Source organism: Fusarium coffeatum (assembly GCF_003316985.1).
Source record: "Fusarium coffeatum strain FIESC_28 chromosome Unknown BRIP53273_contig_45, whole genome shotgun sequence".
NCBI classification, from domain to species: Eukaryota; Fungi; Ascomycota; class Sordariomycetes; order Hypocreales; family Nectriaceae; genus Fusarium; species Fusarium coffeatum.
In genome coordinates this window covers 13,104-33,491 of record NW_022157842.1, presented here as the reverse complement: position 1 = coordinate 33,491, position 20,388 = coordinate 13,104, and the positions used below count along the sequence as shown (strand labels likewise).

Below are 20,388 nucleotides of genomic sequence, written 5' to 3'. Positions count from 1 at the left end.
CGGCTGTACAACAACCATGATTCTGACGTGGTTCTTCTGAGCGCACGACCTTGACCCATCAATACCTCGCCCTTTGCAAGTTATCCGCGAGTTGTGGAGCTCACCGGAAACCTAGAAACAAGAACAGGGTGATGAGATATTAAGATATCGACTGCTACGTAGCGTGTCATACCCAACCTCTGAGACGCTGGACGACACCGAGGAGCTCCGATTGTCGATAATCTTCGGGGAGCCCCGAATTATATCGCTTTCTCGGTATGCGTTGTCATGAGATCTGATGTAACATGGAACACCACCTTCGAGTCAATCTGGATCTCAATTACCACGTACCTGATTCATAACCGAAAACACCATCTCCAGGAAACTGATGTTGTTCGCCAATTAACTACCGAGACAATGGTAGTCTACGTCATCCGATCAGCGTCGGCCCCTCGGGAGTCTCCACGACTAGCTTTAGCTAGGTCGGCAAACCCTGCTATCTCCATCTTCTAGTCAGCTTCCATTCTGAGCTCCAAGATCGCGATTTCAAACTCTTTGAGGACTAACTCTCCGCGGGTTACCCGATTAAGCCTACAAAATGGAGAGCGAGACGATTGATGCCTTCGATGCAATTATGATGCTTTTCATACGCCGGAGCGTTTGAAGCGCTGGGCGTCATAGATTTCGACCTATCTTTTGCTCAACTTCCAAGACGTCATATAAAAAAACGAGGAAGAAGAGCGATATAAATACTGCTGAGACGAGAGAACCCTGATAGACGATCAGCATTACTATTCATTCCATTTCAACCTAATTCATCCTACCTACGCCAAAATGGGTTACCCCGATACATTCGAAGGCTTCTGTGTTGACAGCCCAAAGTCATGGAACAAGTTTGAGAAGCATACCCTTACGCCCAAGACCTGGGGCGATCGCGATATCGATGTCGAGATCGAGGCCTGTGGTGTCTGCGGCTCTGATGTCCACACCGTTACTGGCGGTTGGGGAGACTTCGAGGGTCCTCTCTGCGTTGGTCACGAAGTCGTCGGCAAGGCTGTCCGAGTTGGTGACAAGGTCGGCGAGATCAAGGTCGGCGACCGTGTTGGTGTTGGTGCCCAGGTCTCTTCTTGCTTGAAGTGCAAGCTCTGCAACAACAAGAATGAAAACTACTGTCCTGATATGGTCGACACTTACAACTGCAAATACCCTGATGGCAGTGTCGCTCATGGTGGTTTCGCTTCTCACATCCGTGCTCACGAGTACTTTACCTTTAAGATCCCCGATGCCCTCAAGAGTGAGCAGGTTGCTCCTCTTCTCTGTGCCGGTATTACCACATACTCTCCTCTTGTGAGAGCCGGTGTCGGCCCTGGAAAGGTCGTTGCTGTTCTGGGTATCGGAGGTCTTGGTCACATGGGTATCCAATGGGCGAAGGCTCTGGGTGCTGAGGTCTACGCTATGACACACTCTCCCAACAAGGTCGAAGACGCGAAGAAGCTCGGTGCTAAGGAGGTTATCGTCACCAGCGAGGAGGGTTGGGCCGACAAGTACAAGTTCACCTTTGACTTTATCCTCAACTGTGCCGACATGACACACAAGTTCGACATGAACGCCTACATGGGTACTCTCAACGTTGGTGGCGAGTTCCATAACTGTGGTATCCCTGATGAGCCACTTCCTCAGCTCACTGCTGGCACTTTTGCCGGTAACGCTGGTAAGATTACTGGCAGCCATCTCGGCAACAACCAGGAGATGAATGCCATGCTTAAGCTCGCTGCTGAGAAGAACATTGTCGCTTGGGTTGAGACTATTGATATATCTGAGAAGGGATGTGCTGAGGCCGTCGAGCGTGTTAAGGAGAACAAGGTCCACTACCGATTCACCTTGACCGGATTCGAGAAGGTTTTCAAGAAGGATTAATTTATAATGATATAATGAGATATTACGATAATTAAAAGACATTTACTTTTCATAAGCTGTATTGAGTATTTATTAGTGAGAAACGAATCCCACGAGTCTACAGGATAATACTTTACATAACGTCAAGATGAGCATATATGAAACAAAGTCTTTCTCGTAAAATCTTTTATTGTAGATTAATTATCATTATTCATAATTATTCGTTGTCTAAGCGCCGATGGCCTTGAGAATGGCCTTACCGACAGCGTGGGCAGAAGAAGGGTTCTGGCCGGTGATGACCTGACCATCAACAACAGACTTCTCAGCCCAGTCATCAGCCTTGACGTACTTTCCACCAACACGCTTAATCTCATCCTCGAGAAGAACGGGCATAGCGCTGGTCAGGTTAACAGCATCCTCCTCAGAGTTGCTGAAGCCAGTGGCCTCACGACCCTCAAGAAGAGGCTTTCCATCAATCTTGACCTGAGTGAAGACGATGGGACCGTGGCAGACAGCAGCGACGGGCTTGCCAGCCTTGTAGAACTCCTCGATGATCTTGATGGAGGTCTCGTCGTTGACGAGATCGAACATGGGGCCGTGGCCACCGGGGTAGAAGACGGCGTCGAACTCGGAAGCCTTGCCAAGGAACTCCTTGAGGGGAGTGGTTTGCTCCCAGATTTGCTTCTTCTCATTGAGGAACTTTACAGACTCCTCATCACCCTTGAACATCTCGACGGAGGCCTGGTCGAGAGGAGACTCACCGCCCTTGGGAGAGGCGACGACAACCTCGACGTTGGCGTTGACAAAGTCATAGTAGGGGTGAGCGAACTCGGGCTTTTGTGACGTTAGTATGAGTGACGGCATGTGATGGTGATGAGACTTACGAGGTACCAGCCGGTAGGGTTGCCATTGTTCATCTTGGCCTGGCTGGTGAGAACGACGAGAATCTTGGGAGCCATTTTGAATTATGGGTATATGGGTATTGAGTATAATTGGTATGTGCTGTTATTGAGATGAGATGAGTTGAAATGGGTATAATATGAATGAGTATGAGATGTTAGATATCATGACGCATCATGCCTTTATATAAAGTTTCCTTTCTGTTCCCCCGCCTCCACGCTCAGACCAGACCCTAGCCACCTCAGCTACAAAAGTCGGACCAACTCGAAACCGTTCACTTCATGCTTGACAAACTCTTCCGTTCGGCTCTTACACCTTCTGACGTCAGACTAACGGGCCTGGCCGTCCATTCTCGGCACTTAGCCCCGTGTAGTGCCGGCTTTTAGGTGGGGCCCACCGGGGTGAAGACCTCGGTGCTGCCGGGTTAGTGAGTTTCTCTCGAGTTTGAGCTGACGTTTGAGGACTGAATTTTCTAGTGATTGGCAGGGAGATGATGCTAAATTGAGAACCTCGTGGAAGACTGATTCGAATTGCATTGATAAGCATGAATGAAAGATGTTCTTCTAGTGCGGGGCAGATGGGTTTGTTTGACACGTTTTGTTTCAACTGGCTAGTCTACGCGTATGCATAGCTGTCTGTTTTTGGACTACACGCAGTAAGCGGGCTTAATAGGACTGTTATAATGGACAATTACAGAATAGCATTACAAAGATCGGGCCAATTTGGATTCTAAACACATTACGACAGTGACCGACTTCCCCCTCAATCTACCATTAGATCCGTCAGATACCTAGTACCAAAATCCCAATCGATTGCTACCTCTGATCTTGCCTTCTCTACCATCACCACCGCCTGATCCTCCACTACTAGCATGGCCAGCCTTGCAGGGGCTCTTGCAGCGTCCTCTAAAGTCTGGTCCAACATTGAGACATGCATCGCAGCCACAGAGAAGTTCAAGATGATCTCCAACCTTTTGCTCAGGTTCGTCGCATAGGCAGATGAATAAAGCATTCTCGACATTGCTGGCCGGAGTCATCTCGTTACAAACGGCATTAGGAGTCTTGCAGTACGCCGTAGATAGTTGACCATCACTCCATGGCTTTTCTGGACGGTGTTAGACATGCTCCGCTCAAGATTCGTAGACATACCCATAGCCTTAAGGACTTTAGCACAGTAGGTATATCCGCATTCGCAGATTGGTCCTTCAGGAGTTGGCTGCTTGCTTGGATTGGCAGGAGCTGGAGTTGAAGGAGGAGGCGGAGCTGGCTGAGTTGTTGTAGGGACTGGGACTGGAGCTGGAGCTGGATCATTTGGTGGTCCAGAAGAAGATGGAGGAGGGTCAGGAGGAGTTTGAGGCTTTGCAAAGGCTAGGACAGCCAGCCCGAGAATAGTAAGTTTAAACTTCATGAGAACGAGTGTCGGTGGATTGATGGTCTTGAACTGGCTTGGAGCTGATGCGGTTGCGGTCTTATATCTTCGCCACTAACTAAGTCTTCATAACTGAGGACATCATTCTCTGTTACAACACTCACTGTAAGTTGTTAAACGAGCCACTCGGCAGTCCATCGTCAACTTTGATGCCAAGTCTTGAAGTCGTCCAGGGTCGTCAGCTTGAGGCCGCATCGCCATGTTGTTTCGATGGTTAGCGAGTCTATGATGCTCAATACCTCCGCGTGATGTTTGGTGCAATCTACTCAATACTCTTGAGATACTATTTTCTCAAAGCTGCACTCCAGCTTGGCGCAATCACAGGCACATGTCCTCTTTATACTATCATGTACTTGCCGACATCATGATGTTGTCAATACCGGCATCGGCGATACAGTGCGGATACTGAACACTGTGTTTACTACCCCACCATCATCCGAAAAGCTCAACTGCCCCTCCAAGCTATCATCCATTTACATCCGTCAATTCAATCTACAAAGTCACAATGGCCGAAACTCAGTCCCCCAAAGTTGTCAATGTCGGTACTCGCAAGTCGCCTCTGGCGCTTGCTCAAACTCAAATCGTCGTCGACTCTTTGAAAGAGAAATTCCCCGATTATGAATTCCCTATTCACAGCATGACAACCACCGGCGATCGCGACCAGAACACAGCGCTCTACAACTTTGGTGGCAAGGGTCTGTGGACATCCCAGCTCGAGGAGAGACTCGTCAACAAGGAACTCGACATTGTCGTTCATTCGCTCAAGGACATGCCGACTGTTCTCCCCGAAGGTTGCGTCCTCGGATGTGTTACGTCCCGCGAGGACCCGAGAGATACACTGGTGATCAAGAAGGAATTGCAGGACAAGCACGGTTGGAAGACCTTGGCTGATCTGCCGGCCGGAAGTGTTATCGGTACAAGCAGTGTACGCCGCATTGCGCAGCTGGTCCGACGATACCCGACACTCAAATTCAAGGACCACCGAGGAAACATTCAGACTCGACTACGAAAGCTCGAGGAGGATCCTGATCTGACGGGTATCATCCTGGCAGCGGCAGGTCTTCAGCGAATGGATTTGGGACACCACATTACACAATTCCTCGAGTCGGAGAATGGAGGTATCCTTTACGCTGTTGGTCAGGGTGCGCTTGGAGTTGAATGCCGAGGTGACGACACAAAGGTTCTCGAGTTCCTCAAGACAATCCAGAACGAGCAAACAGCGTTGGCGTGCGAGGCAGAGCGAGCTCTCATGAGAGCGCTCGAGGGTGGTTGCAGTGTTCCCATTGGTGTCGAGACAAAGTGGATTGACGACAAGTTACGTATGAAGGCTACAGTTGTTTCTCTCCGAGGTGACGAGGGTGTCGACTGCGAAACGACAGAAGCGATCAAGACACAAGAGGAGGCGGACAAGTTTGGAAGAAAGGTGGCCGAGACATTGGTGGAACGAGGAGCGCAGAGGATTCTGGATGCCATCAACGAGACTCGACAGGTGCCGGAGACAGTCAAGTAGACGTCATGAGTGGATAGCGGAACATTACGCCGTAGATCGGCACATGAAAATTAACCCAAATATACCCGATGATACACGTCTATCTTGTGCTCTTTCTTTTGTATTGCTTCGTAACTCTATTCGGCTCCAGCAAACGCCTTGTAGGCCTCGGCATCCAAGAGCTTCTCGAACTGCTTGGCGCCCTCCTCGTCAACCTCGACCTTTGCGATCCAGCCACCACCAGCGCTATCGTCTTCGGGCACCTTGTTGATCGTGGAAGGCTTCTCTTCGAGGTTGTCGTTGATCTGAAGAACGCGCAGACGAACAGGAGCGTTGATGTCGCTAGCAGACTTGACTGACTCAACAGCGCCGACAGCGTCACCTTGCTCAACCCAGGTACCGGCTTCGGGGAGCTCAACGTAGACGACGTCACCGAGCTGCTCGGCAGCGTACTCTGAAATACCGACGAAACCGTGCTTCTTATCGGCGGAGAGATCGATCCACTCGTGGTCCTTTGTGTATCTGCGAGCGAGGCCTAGCTTGTTAGTGACAGTGACGATTGGATGTTTGATGACCGTACTTAGTTGGGTGGAGGAGAAAGCTCGGGCGCGGATGATGGGAGCGCGAGGAGCGATTGCCCTAGCCAGAGGGGCGGCGACGCGCAGGGACCGAGCAATTGAGGCCATTGTGGTGATGATTTTGGTGATATCAGAGGTTCAAGCTTTGTCCGGGCGGCATGCGGAGATGGACCGACCGATAACCATGGATGTGGGTTCGGGATGGGCCGAGGGTTAGTCAGCATCATGCAAAGTTCAAGTACCTGAGGTCAACAATATGATGGAATGTAATTTATAGGGGAGTCACTAGACTCGGTAGTCTTACTCAATTACTACCGTTTACCGAGGAATTCTTCAAGACATGAGGCTCGAATGAAACAATGAACCAATGAAGCTGTGAGTGCCTGAGCAGGCGGCGCTGTACCCTGGCGTCTAAGCGTTGGGGTACTGTTGGATGGATGTTTGGATGAATTGGTCCATGTTTGGAATGTGAAATAACAAGGTCATGGATGTTTGAGTGACATTCTGCCAGCTATCTGCATTGTTGATGTTTCAATGTTTCTTGATTGTTGATGTTTGATCGTTCCATCACAGTCCAGGCGCTGTATTATAGGCAGCCTCCCACTACAACCGCTGAAATCAATAGCCAACTATAGCTAGTCAAATAACAACACGGTTGCTATTTACTCGAATGCAAATAGTGACGGAGATTCTGCATGATGAGCTGGACGTTACACAACTCCCGATAAAGAATCCCATTAACAAAGAATCTAGGTTCTTGGAGTATGTCTTGTTTTGGTACAATATTTATTCAGCTAGCCATAAGCACTGTCTCAACCAATTGTCTGTCGTAAACGCGACCTCCAACGCGTCCCGAAAGCTAAAACACCACTCCACCATCATCATGATCAACAGACGCAGCCTAACATTTCACGCATAAGCAGAGACTAGTTCAAAGTTTATCTATAGATTCAGGAGAAACCAAGTTTGTCAAGCTGTTGTGTTGTTATTAGTGGTATTTCGTACTACCTTGCTTCCATCAGTCGTACTACCGGTGCCTTGAAATTCCGTCCCGCTTTGTTTAGCACAGGCACAGCACAGGGCACCACCAAACGTCAGCGCCCCGACGAATAGCGAGCGAATCCCCCTCCCTGCTGCATTGCAACCTTTAACCCACTTCACATTGAACTTTCGACTTTCATCCCAAGACCGATCCCGACCTGTCCTGCTTTTTCTGAAGTTACTACGCGCTGAATCTCTTTGTCGCTAAAAGTCTCACCCTTGCGCCTCTGTCTCAGTCTCTCCCTCGAAGCCTGGTTATTTGATCCGGTGGCTTCTGTTTCTTGTTTCGGCTCCGCCACCTACAACATCACCAACTTGACCATCGCGATCGCCTTCATTATATGCTTGCAACTAGCTTGATGCCGTTGATGAGCTGTTGACCATCTTTTTTCTTCTCTTCTTCACTTCTTTTTCCGCGATTTCCATCACGCTCTCTACCGACTTTGTCTCCACATTCACTTCGATAATCTCGTACCCGAATCTAATAATCTCCTTCTACAACCTTCAAACTGGACGACTCAACGATCACCGAGGCTACGGCCACCGTATCCGACCCTCTCTCTCCTCCGACCGCCATCATGGAGCATGAAATTCCCCCACACGAGGTGCCGCTTCCCCAAACTCACGATGACACCATGGGAGGCATCGAAGGATCTCCCCACCCCAGTTCAAGCAACGGCTTCCATCAACAGAGCGCATCCCTTGATCAAGGACTCAGCAGTCCCCAACGAGAAGACCCTTCCTCCAGATACACTCCTCCCGTTCAACCCGCGCCTCCAATCTCCCGTCCAGCTAGCGGCTTGTCCAACCCCGCACACCAGGCATACAACGACTACCGACAAGGCCAAGGCGAGCCTTCATCCAACGGCCGTAACCATGTCGTGATCAAGGTCGGCATGGTTGGTGATGCTCAGATTGGAAAGACTTCATTGATGGTCAAATATGTAGAAGGAAGCTGGGACGAGGATTATATCCAGACTCTGGGTGTCAACTTTATGGAAAAGACCATTTCCATTCGCAACACCGAGATTACCTTTTCGATTTGGGACCTTGGTGGTCAGAGAGAATTCGTCAACATGTTGCCGCTTGTCTGCAACGATGCTGTCGCTATTCTCTTCATGTTTGATCTTACGCGCAAGAGTACCTTGAATAGCATCAAGGAATGGTATCGACAAGGACGAGGATTCAACAAAACTGCCATTCCTATTCTTGTGGGTACCAAGTATGACCATTTTGTCAACTTTCCCGCACAAGATCAAGAAGAGATCTCAAATCAGGTGTGTATGGCTATCTTTGGGTGTTGACTCGACTAACGAATCCAGGCGAGGCGCTTTGCAAAGGCCATGAGGGCTGCATTAATCTTTTCAAGTACAAGTCACAGTATCAACGTGCAAAAGGTATGACATAGAAGGTCTGCAGATTTGAACAATTGCTAACCTTTCCAGATCTTCAAGATTGTTCTATCCAAGGCATTCGACCTTAAGTGTACCATTCCCGAAATCGAAAACGTCGGCGAGCCTCTCCTGTTATATCAGTCTGTATAATCGAACGGCCATTTACGAGCTTACATGTTGAACCTGACAACATTACGACCTTCATATGCGATCATCGCAGGCGCGCAGCGTCAGCAGGCTTGTCGAGCACTGCATTTCTTTTGTCATTACATAACATACAACTGGATCATCTCCTGTTTCTTTTCACACAAACTTGACTTTATTACGGATTCATGGGAGAGGTCAGGATCACCTCTGGGAATAGATAAACATGGATATTGGCGCAGGGCCGCATTTGATGTGGCCAGCTTTTACCAAGGTGGTCACGGGCGGACTATTGAGGTATTTCAGACAAGATACAATTGACTGTTAATCGTATTGATTTGTGGATGTGGATGTATGCTAGATGAAGAATGAGCGGTTATTCGAAGTATTTTCTCGAGACTTCTGTCATTCCTTCGATAAGTTGTGATCGTAGTTCTCTAATGTTGGCGTTTTTCTTGGGTCTTGTCGATTTTTGAGATATTGAATCTGAAGGTAATCTCCGTGTACTCATAGCAAATGAAGGATGATCGTATAGCCTCTTTTTCGAGGGTGCTGCCTCTCTAGAATAGATTTCCTTTCCGTCTTTGTGTATGCGCACCACTTCAACCAGCATTCCTCTTTCCAGTTCCGTTTCTTCGTCGTAGACAGCTTTGCGAAGGGGTATACAGCAAAGCATCGCGACGATGGTGATGAGAGGAATGACAGGGATACAAATAAGGACTATCCCTAAAAAGAGTTGGTATGATTCTGAGGAGGCCATTTTGAGGAAGCAATTGTGGTGGGAGACTAACCTGAAGATTAATTCGTGGGGGCTATCGCTTTTATATGTATCGTTTCGTCTTGTTCGTCTTGCGCATCTTGAAGTTTATCGTGAATAGCGTTTGTTCTGCGAATGTTGTTTGGTTCATTGTCGTTCAGTTCATTGTTCGGTTGGGTACTGATATTGCCACTCTCGGTAACACTGAGTATCCAGGATGTTTATTAGACAATGATGTCTGACTTGGTAATCACGACTCCAGGTTCGCGAAATTACTTTATATAGAGTTTGGGTGAGGTGTGAAGTTGAGTGAGAATTATAGATTTAGGGCGAATCACAGATACTAAAATTAGAGAAATCTCTAAGCCATAAACTCACAGACTTTTTCTGGAAGGATGGATTCGTAGGGCTGTATTTAGACGTCATTGCATGGACGCATGATGCTTCATCCTTGGTATCTATGCACTGAGAGTCAATCATGATCTGATTTTCATCGCACTGTGATCCACGTGAATTACTAACCAAAACAGTGTGAATATGAGGTCAGTCAGATTCACTTCCCCTCTTGCCACTGTTAAGCCAACAACAGGCATAAGTGACCACTCACCAACAACAATGTCTTCAATCAACGACCTCGCCACAGCTGCAATGGCAACCACTCAAGATGAGTCTGGCCAAAGAGGAGCTTTTATTGTTCTGGAGGGTCTGGATCGAAGTGGGAAGACAACACAGGTGAAGCTCTTGGAGCAGCGATTTGTCGAGGAGGGTAAAAAGGTCAAGGTTATGAGATTTCCTGGTATGTTGATTGAATCGAGGTGAGGCCACGCTAATGTTTCTTAGACAGAACTACACCCATCGGACAGATGATTGATAGTTATCTCAAGAGCGATGTAGAGATGGAAGATCATGTTATTCATCTGCTCTTTAGCGCAAACCGATGGGAAGCTGTGTGAGTGCTACAATCTCATATAAAGGACATCAACTAATTATCTAGCAAACAAATCCAATTCCTTCTGGCTTCAGGAACAACCATCCTCTGTGATAGATACTACCACTCAGGCATCGTCTACTCAGCCGCCAAGCAAAACCCCTCTCTGACCCTCCCATGGGCCCGGGCTCCAGAACGCGGCCTTCCCCGGCCTGATCTTGTACTTTTCCTCGACCTGACCGAGGAGCAAGCTTCAGCACGAGGAGGATGGGGTGGAGAAGTTTACGAGAGGTCTGACATGCAGAAAAAGGTGAGGGAATTGTTCTGGGGGTTAAGCATGGGTGGTAAGGACATTGATGCTAGAGAACTGGGCCTTGATGAGGGAGAGGGATGGAACCAGGAGGAAGAGGATCTTGTTGTTGTTGATGCTGGGGGTAGTGTTGAAGAGGTTAATGAGGAGGTTTGGAGTAAGGTTAAAGGTAGGGTTGAGCAAGTTGAGAGGGGAGAGGTTGGAAGGACTGTGAGGGTAGTGAGGTAGATAAGACGCTCATGAGAGGGTACCCATGAGAAGATATCCATATGAGAAGACTGCTATCTCAGTCTAGGATATAAGCAAAAAAAGAAAGAATCCCCGAAACCTGGATCGAACAAGTGACCTTTCGATGACATATAACAATTACAGTCGAACGCTCTTCCAGCTGAGCTATTCGGGGATGTCTCCGAAGCCGGAGGAATAGCTATTGGTGATGCGGTCAATCAAAATTGGGTATAAGTAAGGAACTGGAGTTACAACAAGAACACTGGCGATACCTTCACAATTTTATAGTTGCGTCGCTTACATCACTTGTATCAAACAGTTGGACGATAAATATGAAGTCAATTCAACTTGTCAAACGGCCAGCGTTTAACTCTACTCGTTCCTCTTAAAAACGACTAAACTCATCTAATGAGCGCCCTGCTCAAGGTCACCAGCCTTCTTCCGCTCCTTACGGGCGGTTAGAATCCTTCCAACCAGATACCAAATAGTCGGAGTGAGAAAAAGCACAACGATACCGCATACGAGAAAGATAGTGACGACCTCATCGGTCTTGGACTGCTTTGGAGGTCCAGGTTCAGTGGCGCGACGAGGAGGCCACGAGAAGAGCGCTGAGGCAGAGACGGGGAGATAACTGTGGTTACTCATTTTGGTGGTTGTGATTATCTGATGGCTTGGTGAGGATTTGAGATCAATGCGAGATGAGGTGAGTATATATATGCATCATGAATGAGTGCTTGTTCGTGAACTGCTTTGTTGAGCTTTTTGTTAATCTTGATAGGGCTGAACAACAGTGAACAAGCGTATTCAAGCTGAACAATAGCTGATACAAAGGCAAACAGTTAGGTATGTTCAGTTGACAGTTTAGAACAGACATCGTTTGATGGTAAGCATTTCGCCATTCCCAGGCTCTTTCTTTTGCATTGCTAACAACGAATGCGCAAACAGACCTCTGCCCTTTTGTTCGTCTTTATGGCTGCATTCTCTGTATAGCAAGTCGCCACCAAAAGCAGCTATTCGAAACCACCTTCATTCGACAGAGTCCATGGCGAAACCATTCAGCATCAAGACTTTAGACCCTCGAGGAATGGGGAGACCTGGTATTTAAAGGTCAGCAGCTAATAGTTGCGGTGACATGTCTCCCAACCTCTTCGGAAAGTTCGGTAACCGGTGGATCCCCTCCATCAGCATCTTCTTTTCGAGTGGCCGTTTCCTTGGCCGCCATTTCCAAATCTAGAGAATTGTTTCTTTAGAATCTGCATCTTTCCGTCCCTTCCCCACAGACCTATTTCTACGGGCCGCACCTTGGATCTTGTTCCTGACGATCTGGTGGAGTTGCAGGGGGACCATGATAACCTCACGTTTGGGTGCTTGGTGACCGTGCTCAACTTCACCTACACGCTCGTCACCTCATTTCGGATGCTTATGATAACCTTACTTAACAACCCCCGAACACTTATCACATTACTTGATGCGACAACGTCTGCACACCTATCACGTCACTTTAAATGCTTTTCGCGTCAACGACTCTGATATGCTTGACGAAAGGGAAATTCCCTGTCTCCTGGGGAGACTTTATTCCTCTAGACTCTAGTCTACCGACCATATACCATATATAGTGATGACGAAACTGTAAAATAGAACAAAGACCCAATGTTCTGTAATCCATCACTCCATGCCGCCACGATTGAAAAGTTGACATGTGGACGCCAATACGCCTGTTCATGATGTGGAAAAGGGAAAAAAAGAAATCCAGCGCGCTAGGCATATGAAAAGAAAACGAAACCAAGCCTCTTGGGCAATAAAGAAAAAGTCCCTTGCGGGTAGATGAAGTGTGATGCCGATAACCGAAGAGAAACGAATTCACTTCTTGTCGCCATGTTTATCTCCCCATATCGGCGCGTTGAGAGGCTTGCTGACTCCGAAACCAACACCAACAGCGATACCGACAACGAGCAAGATGATCATCCCCTTGACGATCCAGCGATTGCGTTGACTGAGATGAGCCATGCAGGTGCAGCGGTTCTTTGCCTTTGCGGCCTTGGCCTGCTTCTTCCAGTGATCCTTTCCAGGCCAAACTTGGCAGTCTGTCTTTCTGGCGGGGCTGTTTGTCTTGTGGATGTTTGATTCTGATGTGCGAGTGTTTGTGACCATGGCTTCGATGTCGGTGTCGAAGGGGTTGAGTTTGTCTGTTTGGGGAGTGGATGTCGTGCTGAGGCGAGGAGTCTCGTTGACGGTAAGAGTTGTAGAAGCAGCCTTATCGGGGATGGTGAGAGTGGTTGTATCGCCACTAGGACGGGAGAGCTTTTCGTAGTTTGAAGGCATTTTGGCGGTTGTGATGTGTGAAGGATGAGGATTGACGAGAGATTGACGGCGAGAGATTGAGATGGTCAGGAGAGCTATTGCGACAATTAGTCTCAGGTGATTGTGGCTGGTGCATGTGCATGTGAAAGGCAATGTGCGACAGTGACACCGGTTGGTAAAGGCTGGTTTACATACCGTTTGTTTTAATGCTCAAGACACGAGAGAATTTGTGAAACTCAAATCCGTTGGGAAAACCGATCGATTGATGCGAGGCCGCCCGTTGTGGATGGTAATTAGGGGTGTTCGGCGAAAAAGAGCCGAGTTATTGTATCGGGCGAATACGACAGTGACAAAGTGTGATGTTCGCGACAAAGACAAGACAAAGACGACAAATAATAGTCAATGAATGTAAAGGAAAACAATCAATGATCAACAAAGAGGGAGAGAGATTGAGATGAAGAGCAGATGGTTCCTCTGTTGGTCTCAGTTCGCTACTGCAGCAGCTGAACGAGCATGGATGGATCGTCGGTTCGTTCAGGTCCGGTGGGTGAGTGGGACAATTGGATTAGTTTACGGATGGGTCAGCCAAGAAAAATAAGAGAAGAAAGCGAAAATTGTTAACGCAGACGAAATTGGCTTGAAGATGAAGAGTTTCAGAGATATCATGCAAGCAAGACCAAACCCTGGAAGTTGGTATGAGAAAAGGGAAGGAACCTTGCTTTGTATTTGAATCTTGGTCCTGCTCTCTCTTTCCAAGCCACAGTGACACGCGCAAAGAAAGAGGAGAGAGCGAGCAAGAACGAAACTGAGGTGACCTTCCCCTAACTAAGCCAAGCCCCTGGACGTGCAGCGCTTGGGCCCAAAGCGGGTGCGCTAAGGATGGGCTTGCCGCCTTTGGGCCTGGCGGGAACTACAGTGGGAGCCAGCGGGGGACCCCGGCTTCAGTGATCCATAAATTAGCTTGGCTACTGTTACGCTCTAGATTGTTACAGGACTGGGACATGTCCTTGGGGTCTTCTACCAGTCATGGCATCACCGCGACATCCTTCAGAGACAAGGTTTGTTCCGTCGGTCATCGCTTAGAGCTTTGGTCTTTGTCTTGGTCTCTGACTCTCTGAATGCGAGGGATATCAATACGCGCGTACTGTACTCTGTACGTGGTGCGTGTATTAATGGGCAGTACAATGCTATCTTTGCTTCGCATCAATAGATCCAATATCCTGCATAGCGACGTAGATACAGATAGATACAGATACCATGTGGCACGGCTGCATATCTCTAGACCTAATACAATCCCACGAATGTTAAATGGCTCATTCAATGATATCTCTCTGATTTATCCGCATCTCATGGATCCCCATAGAGCTACTGCACTCCGTAGAGCTAAAGCTAATTCTCGGACAGCGCCATAGCCAGCGCCACCGGCATGGCTCCACGGACAGACTCTTGGCTTTTCCAGGGGCCCTGACTCGCCCCCAATCCTCTGTCCCAAGCTTCTTTTATCCCACTGAGCTCCGTCTTTTTAGCTGTTGGGCCAAGCAATGGACCATTTGCTTAGTAGCCGAGATGCCGTAATCGGGTGTCTTCGCGGATACGACTGGACTGATATCATGTTGTCTGTCTGTCACGTTTTTGATAGTGCGATTCAAGGTCATCAGCTGTATGACTTTGGTATGACTATTCGTAGACGTTGATCAGAGTTAAGTCGAGGCCAGGAACAAGGCACGGAAAATCAAGGTTTGGGCGGGAGTTGAAAGCCACCAAATTCCAGTTCGTTAATCGAAGCTCTGAAGAATTAATCGCCACCAACAATCTGGATCCCATCACCAACTGAATGAATATAGCCAGGCCTGCCACTGCTGCCAGGCTACCAGGAAAGATCTATCTGCTCGGGCCTTTTTGTGCGCTTATTCTATGTGTTTCAACCCGCGGCACAGCATCCACTTGTATGTTTGAATCCTCTTATCACTCGGTAACATGTCCGTGTATGGAGTAGAAGTGTTCCGCGTATAGTATGTCGCGCGTAACTCATACCTGCTTTATCTGCTTGATGAAATCATCAATGCCCATGCATTTCATATCAATTTCCGATGGGTTATATCGATGATCCAATATCGACGATGAAGTCAAGACTGTCGACAAGGTTTCCTTCCATCCTAATCCGTCCCCCTTACCCCGTCCAAGGTATCACTGAGAGGAGTAACAGTTTTTTTGTGATTCGGTCGACAAAAAAAAGAGTCGAGAACCTGGTCGCTGCAAGTGCTGGGGTCCCTGCATTAGCTCCCATTTCCAATTGCCAAGGAATGGTGTTCAACACCAGTTCTAGACTTGGCGGTTCAGCAGTTGCTCAGTGGCGCTGTCAATCGTGTGGCCGTTTTCTTCTTTACCAAAACCGGCATGTGATGATGGAATTCTGGCTTCTGTAGTTTTTCTACTGATTTGCCACTTGAAGTTCGTTGGAGTTTGTCCCTGTTTTGTGGTGCCTCTGCTGGTGACACGCTGATGCAACTGCTACAGTACCAACGGCAGTTGATCAACCTGGATAGCACGATTCACGATTCAAACCAACGCAGCTAGGCAAATGGCGTGGTCACGATGGACCCTTGGTTCAGCGGGAGACATGGGACTGAAGACCCTTATCCTAGAGAAGTAAGACCTTTTGCGCGGTTAGCCTGTGTGATCACATCAACTCCCAATGAGGACGTACAAGACGTACATTGTCTCAATTGAGCTGTGCACTTGATTGTAGCGTGAGAGAGCTGCCAAAATAGCACACATTCGTTGCACTGAAGTGGTCTGTGTGAAAAAAATCGCTTTTGGTATTGTATCTCATAGCTCCAACATAGCTTTGACAGCTTCTCATGACAGAGATAACTTCCATCCAAATTTGTGAATAACTTCCCTCCAATCCTGATTTGTAGAAGATAGTTGGAAATCTCGGGTATGCCATATCAATTTGAGAGCATTCCAAACTGCCGAGATATTACTGATGGGCCATTTCTTGTCCAACAAAGTAAAGTGATCCAATACAATCTTTCGTTGGTCATCAGAAGAACATGCACAACCAGCCAAAAAGAGGGGCCACATTGGAAATGATCGTCTCGTTTGTCCTTCGACAATTATATCGGAAAGGCAAGTAAGGAGAGACTCGTGTAATTCGAGGATTGATAGGTGGGTGATTGAAGTATTGTAGCAAACTAAGCGGAGGTAAATCTGGGCTGCAATTCGAAATGACTCTGCACTTCTCGACAAGTAGTCGTCGGTCGTATCTTGCGAAGATAGTTGTTCAATCTTTTGCTCAATTTCCTGTCCTTTGGTGTAAAGCTCGTCCTTTGGCATGTGCGCCGACAATGACGAAATCTCGTTTATAATATCGACTAGATCCATCGAACAACCGATCTGCTCGTCAACGAGATTACGATCATTCGACAGATTTGCTTCGATCTTGGCAAGGCTGGACATTGCTTGACTAAGTGAGTCATCTTCGTGTATCGGTTGAGTCGTCTCCATCAAAATGTAGCGAAAACGAAAATACTGTAATACGAATTCGGCCACGTCTGAGTCGATATTGTCACCAAAACTTTCGAGAAGAGCGAGAGCGCCTTGAAGATGACGAAGCCATGTGGGACTTGAACCGTGTGCTATCTCAAGAGATGCCAAAAGAACACATGTAAGTAGGTTGCCTTCGCTACCGTGGGAATCGAGCAACGCCTGTTGAAGTTCATGGAGTGCCCGAACCTTGTACTGCATTGAGAGACCGCGATAGTCCCTGCCATCAGGGATACCGTTTTGTGACCATTCTGCTGCGCTCATCGATAGAACTGCAGAGAGTAAAGGGCCTTGGGAACACATTCGAGGTATGACTGATGTACGGAAGCCATTCCGAGATGTGTCCACATAGACTCTGCTGGTAGAGATGACTTGGACATCTATAAAGTCAGCCGACTTCCATCAATTGGGTTGTATAACATACAGTACTGTACAAGGGCATTCTCAATTCCTATCGACTCAAAGCCAAAAGGTGAGAGGTTGCGGGGAAGTGGTGGTTGTACCCAAACGCCACCCTGTTTATAATCAGTCACAGCAGTAAGTTCTCGAGGCGAAAGGTTTAGGAAACTGGGGCTTTGAGTAATTGGTATCATATAGTGATTGGACCCTGCCACGACGAACTTGAGAAGATTCGAAGCAGAAGCAGGCGTTGGAAAGACACAATCATCTCCATTCTTTCTACACCTTTGACAAACAGGCTTCTCTTCGTCACATCTTCTTTTGCGTTTTCGACAGTTAAAACAGCCGTCTCGGCTTCGGGAGCCACCCGGCATGATGCATGATGAAGAACAACGTTTGATGTTGACCGTTGAGAACGAAGTTGAGGTGGGGGTCGGATGTACTTCCGATACCACGTGATGATGATGCTATCGTGAATGACAGGCAGGTACCTACCAAGATAAGATTTAGGTGTTCCTTCTAGAATCAATACCATTGATCAAGGCAGGTCCTGTCAATGCAGGAACTTTGGACCTGCCAAACTCTCTCCACCACATCAATTAACCTGTCAAGATATTTCCTAACCATCAAAACTTCTTCTTCAGCCATCGCGAGATTCAATTCTTCAATACAAATCTTGCCAAGTGGATATGTCAATCTACATCGCCTGCAGCCATGCGGAGACAGGGTTTAAATGGATATGCAACATGACGATCTTCAACATGTCACTATTAATTGCATCTACGCCGCCTACGCCGCCATTCTCCTATACAATTGACACTTCAACTTCGTTCATGCCGCACCCACATCCCGCTCTCCGATAGTGGAGGGTTAGCCCGCAGTGGGGTGGACTCGGAGTCATACTCGGTCGAGATACGGAGCCTGGAGTCGCCGATCAATTCTTTTTCCAACTTACACCAAATCGACTTCACCTTCTTTACAAACAGTTCAACACCATAATAGCCCTTCAACATGGCCTACGATCACATCCTCACTCTGTCATGCCCTGACAAGTCCGGCATTGTCTATGCCGTGACTGGCATCTTCGCCGCCAACAAGCACAACATTCTCGACCTTCAGCAATTCTCTGATCCCGTTTCACAGCGTTTCTTCATGCGAGTTCACTTCGGTCCTACCGAGTCCGAGTCTACCGAGCACTTAAAGGAGTCTTTCGAGAAGCTTGCTACTGAGTACCAAATGGACTACGATATTCGACCCGTCGCCCGCAAGACCAAAGTCCTCATCATGGTCTCCAAGATTGGTCACTGCCTTAACGATCTTCTCTTCCGCATGAAGACTGGCCAACTTCGAATGGAGGTCCCCGTTATCGTTTCCAACCACCCCGAGTACGCCGCACTCGCCGAGAGCTACGGAATCGAGTTCCACCATCTTCCCGTTACCAAAGATACCAAGGCTCAGCAGGAGGGACAGGTTCTCGAGCTTTGCAAGAAGCACAGCATTGAGCTTATTGTCCTTGCTCGTTACATGCAGGTTCTTTCTCCTACATTGTGCGAGGCCATGTCTGGACGTATCATCAACATCCACCACTCTTTCTTGCCCTCTTTCAAGGGCGCCAAGCCTTACCACCAGGCTTACGAGCGAGGCGTCAAGATTATTGGTGCTACTGCTCACTTTGTTACTGCTGATTTGGATGAGGGTCCTATTATTGAGCAACGCATTGCCCGTGTTGATCACGCCATGAGCCCTAAGGATTTGTCCGAGGAAGGCTCCAATGTTGAGAGCCAAGTTCTTGCTGCTGCCGTGAGGTGGTATGCTGAGAAGAGACTTTTCCTTAACGGCCACAAGACTGTTGTTTTCAACTAGATGGATAGATAGCGAACGAAAAGGAAAAAGATAGCGGAATAAAAGTTTGTTTGGATACCATAAATATGATTACAGAAACGTCTAGATGAGTTTGTAAAATATATGGATCTTGCTTTGTCATGCTATGTGGAGTATATATACCACAATACCCAGCACCACGGCATAGCTGTTCCTCTGTCTCAGAGATCCTCCCCGAATAGCTCAGCTGGAAGAGCGTTCGACTGTAATTGTTAAAGTCATCGAAAGGTCACTTGTTCGATCCAGGTTTCGGGGATTACTTTTTGTCAGGACATCTTTTTGTGGAAGCTATCGTGGAGCCGTCCGTCCATTGAACTTTTTTTGTCCCGACGCTTTGGGTAGGTTCTGGTCATAGCGGGACCTAGCAAAAATTCAATTGCACAGACGATCGAGATGTCTGCAAGATTAGGCGCACTTGATTGGCAGCTACTTCGTATTGTGGAACGAATCAGTCGGAGAAAGTGCAAAAATTTGAATCCCCGAAACCTGGATCGAACAAGTGACCTTTCGATGACATATAACAATTACAGTCGAACGCTCTTCCAGCTGAGCTATTCGGGGTGATCTCCGGAAACGGAGGAATAGCCAAGTGGATTGGATTCTGTTGGAGAAAGAGCTGCTAATTGTTGCCTATATCGCCTGCTTTTGCCGGATGCCGATAACAGTGAGGGCAAGAATCGCCCGTCCCTCGTTTACATCGCCGTTGACTGAGCAATATGATTCTATTTTCCACCTATTTATTTTCATCCTCAGTTTTCGATACGATTAGTATGTTTCTTTCTACTTCGTTGTGCTGGTTATCGTTACGGTGGTAATGAGGTGATTGCCGCAACTCAACTGAGAGGCGTTCAATATAAACCTTGACGATTCCCAACCGTACCAGCCAATTTTCTATAAATAAGGTACGATTGTCTATCGCTATGAGACTCCAAGATAATCGTTATATATCTCCAGAGTACCTGATCGTTGCATACGTATGATCCGTCGCATCTGCTCGTGAACAACCAAGTCTCGCTGAACCTACCCTATGTCTGTCCAAGCCAGGGATCCGCGAGTATTGATCACAAACTCAACAACAGGCCCAATCCGTAGTACAACTAATTTATCGAAAGCCTTTGGTACCAAGAAACAGGGCAGGTATCCTAATCTTTGCCGTCCGACTTGTGCCCAACCACTTGTGTTAAAA

At 47.8% G+C, this 20,388-nt stretch overlaps 10 protein-coding genes across 10 annotated transcripts; 5 read left to right on the top strand and 5 right to left on the bottom strand.

Moving 5' to 3' along the window:
- Positions 1 to 813: 813 nt before the first annotated feature.
- On the top strand, positions 814 to 1,896 carry FIESC28_02011 (uncharacterized protein; the record flags this gene model as incomplete). Its single annotated transcript, XM_031156161.1, has 1 exon — positions 814 to 1,896. One exon carries the CDS (start codon positions 814 to 816, stop codon positions 1,894 to 1,896), a length of 1,083 nt encoding a protein of 360 aa, XP_031019694.1.
- Positions 1,897 to 2,103: 207 nt separating this feature from the next.
- Positions 2,104 to 2,834, bottom strand: FIESC28_02010 (uncharacterized protein; the record flags this gene model as incomplete). Its single annotated transcript, XM_031156160.1, has 2 exons — positions 2,104 to 2,709; positions 2,760 to 2,834. 2 exons carry the CDS (start codon positions 2,832 to 2,834, stop codon positions 2,104 to 2,106), a joined length of 681 nt encoding a protein of 226 aa, XP_031019693.1.
- A 731-nt stretch (positions 2,835 to 3,565) lies between these two features.
- On the bottom strand, positions 3,566 to 4,404 carry FIESC28_02009 (uncharacterized protein; the record flags this gene model as incomplete). The annotated part of the gene is made up of 3 exons (XM_031156159.1): positions 3,566 to 3,879; positions 3,924 to 4,226; positions 4,308 to 4,404. 3 exons carry the CDS (start codon positions 4,402 to 4,404, stop codon positions 3,566 to 3,568), a joined length of 714 nt encoding a protein of 237 aa, XP_031019692.1.
- A 304-nt stretch (positions 4,405 to 4,708) lies between these two features.
- On the top strand, positions 4,709 to 5,713 carry FIESC28_02008 (uncharacterized protein; the record flags this gene model as incomplete). The annotated part of the gene is made up of 1 exon (XM_031156158.1): positions 4,709 to 5,713. One exon carries the CDS (start codon positions 4,709 to 4,711, stop codon positions 5,711 to 5,713), a length of 1,005 nt encoding a protein of 334 aa, XP_031019691.1.
- A 116-nt stretch (positions 5,714 to 5,829) lies between these two features.
- Positions 5,830 to 6,378, bottom strand: FIESC28_02007 (uncharacterized protein; the record flags this gene model as incomplete). Its single annotated transcript, XM_031156157.1, has 1 exon — positions 5,830 to 6,378. The coding sequence occupies one exon, from the start codon at positions 6,376 to 6,378 to the stop codon at positions 5,830 to 5,832; it is 549 nt and encodes a 182-aa protein (XP_031019690.1).
- Positions 6,379 to 7,889: 1,511 nt separating this feature from the next.
- FIESC28_02006 (uncharacterized protein) lies at positions 7,890 to 8,855 on the top strand (the record flags this gene model as incomplete). The annotated part of the gene is made up of 3 exons (XM_031156156.1): positions 7,890 to 8,588; positions 8,634 to 8,708; positions 8,757 to 8,855. 3 exons carry the CDS (start codon positions 7,890 to 7,892, stop codon positions 8,853 to 8,855), a joined length of 873 nt encoding a protein of 290 aa, XP_031019689.1.
- A 1,366-nt stretch (positions 8,856 to 10,221) lies between these two features.
- Positions 10,222 to 11,306, top strand: FIESC28_02005 (uncharacterized protein; the record flags this gene model as incomplete). Its single annotated transcript, XM_031156155.1, has 4 exons — positions 10,222 to 10,402; positions 10,447 to 10,555; positions 10,601 to 11,054; positions 11,217 to 11,306. 4 exons carry the CDS (start codon positions 10,222 to 10,224, stop codon positions 11,304 to 11,306), a joined length of 834 nt encoding a protein of 277 aa, XP_031019688.1.
- A 171-nt stretch (positions 11,307 to 11,477) lies between these two features.
- FIESC28_02004 (uncharacterized protein) lies at positions 11,478 to 11,717 on the bottom strand (the record flags this gene model as incomplete). The annotated part of the gene is made up of 1 exon (XM_031156154.1): positions 11,478 to 11,717. One exon carries the CDS (start codon positions 11,715 to 11,717, stop codon positions 11,478 to 11,480), a length of 240 nt encoding a protein of 79 aa, XP_031019687.1.
- Positions 11,718 to 12,932: 1,215 nt separating this feature from the next.
- FIESC28_02003 (uncharacterized protein) lies at positions 12,933 to 13,394 on the bottom strand (the record flags this gene model as incomplete). The annotated part of the gene is made up of 1 exon (XM_031156153.1): positions 12,933 to 13,394. One exon carries the CDS (start codon positions 13,392 to 13,394, stop codon positions 12,933 to 12,935), a length of 462 nt encoding a protein of 153 aa, XP_031019686.1.
- Positions 13,395 to 18,332: 4,938 nt separating this feature from the next.
- Positions 18,333 to 19,184, top strand: FIESC28_02002 (uncharacterized protein; the record flags this gene model as incomplete). The annotated part of the gene is made up of 1 exon (XM_031156152.1): positions 18,333 to 19,184. The coding sequence occupies one exon, from the start codon at positions 18,333 to 18,335 to the stop codon at positions 19,182 to 19,184; it is 852 nt and encodes a 283-aa protein (XP_031019685.1).
- Positions 19,185 to 20,388: the final 1,204 nt, after the last annotated feature.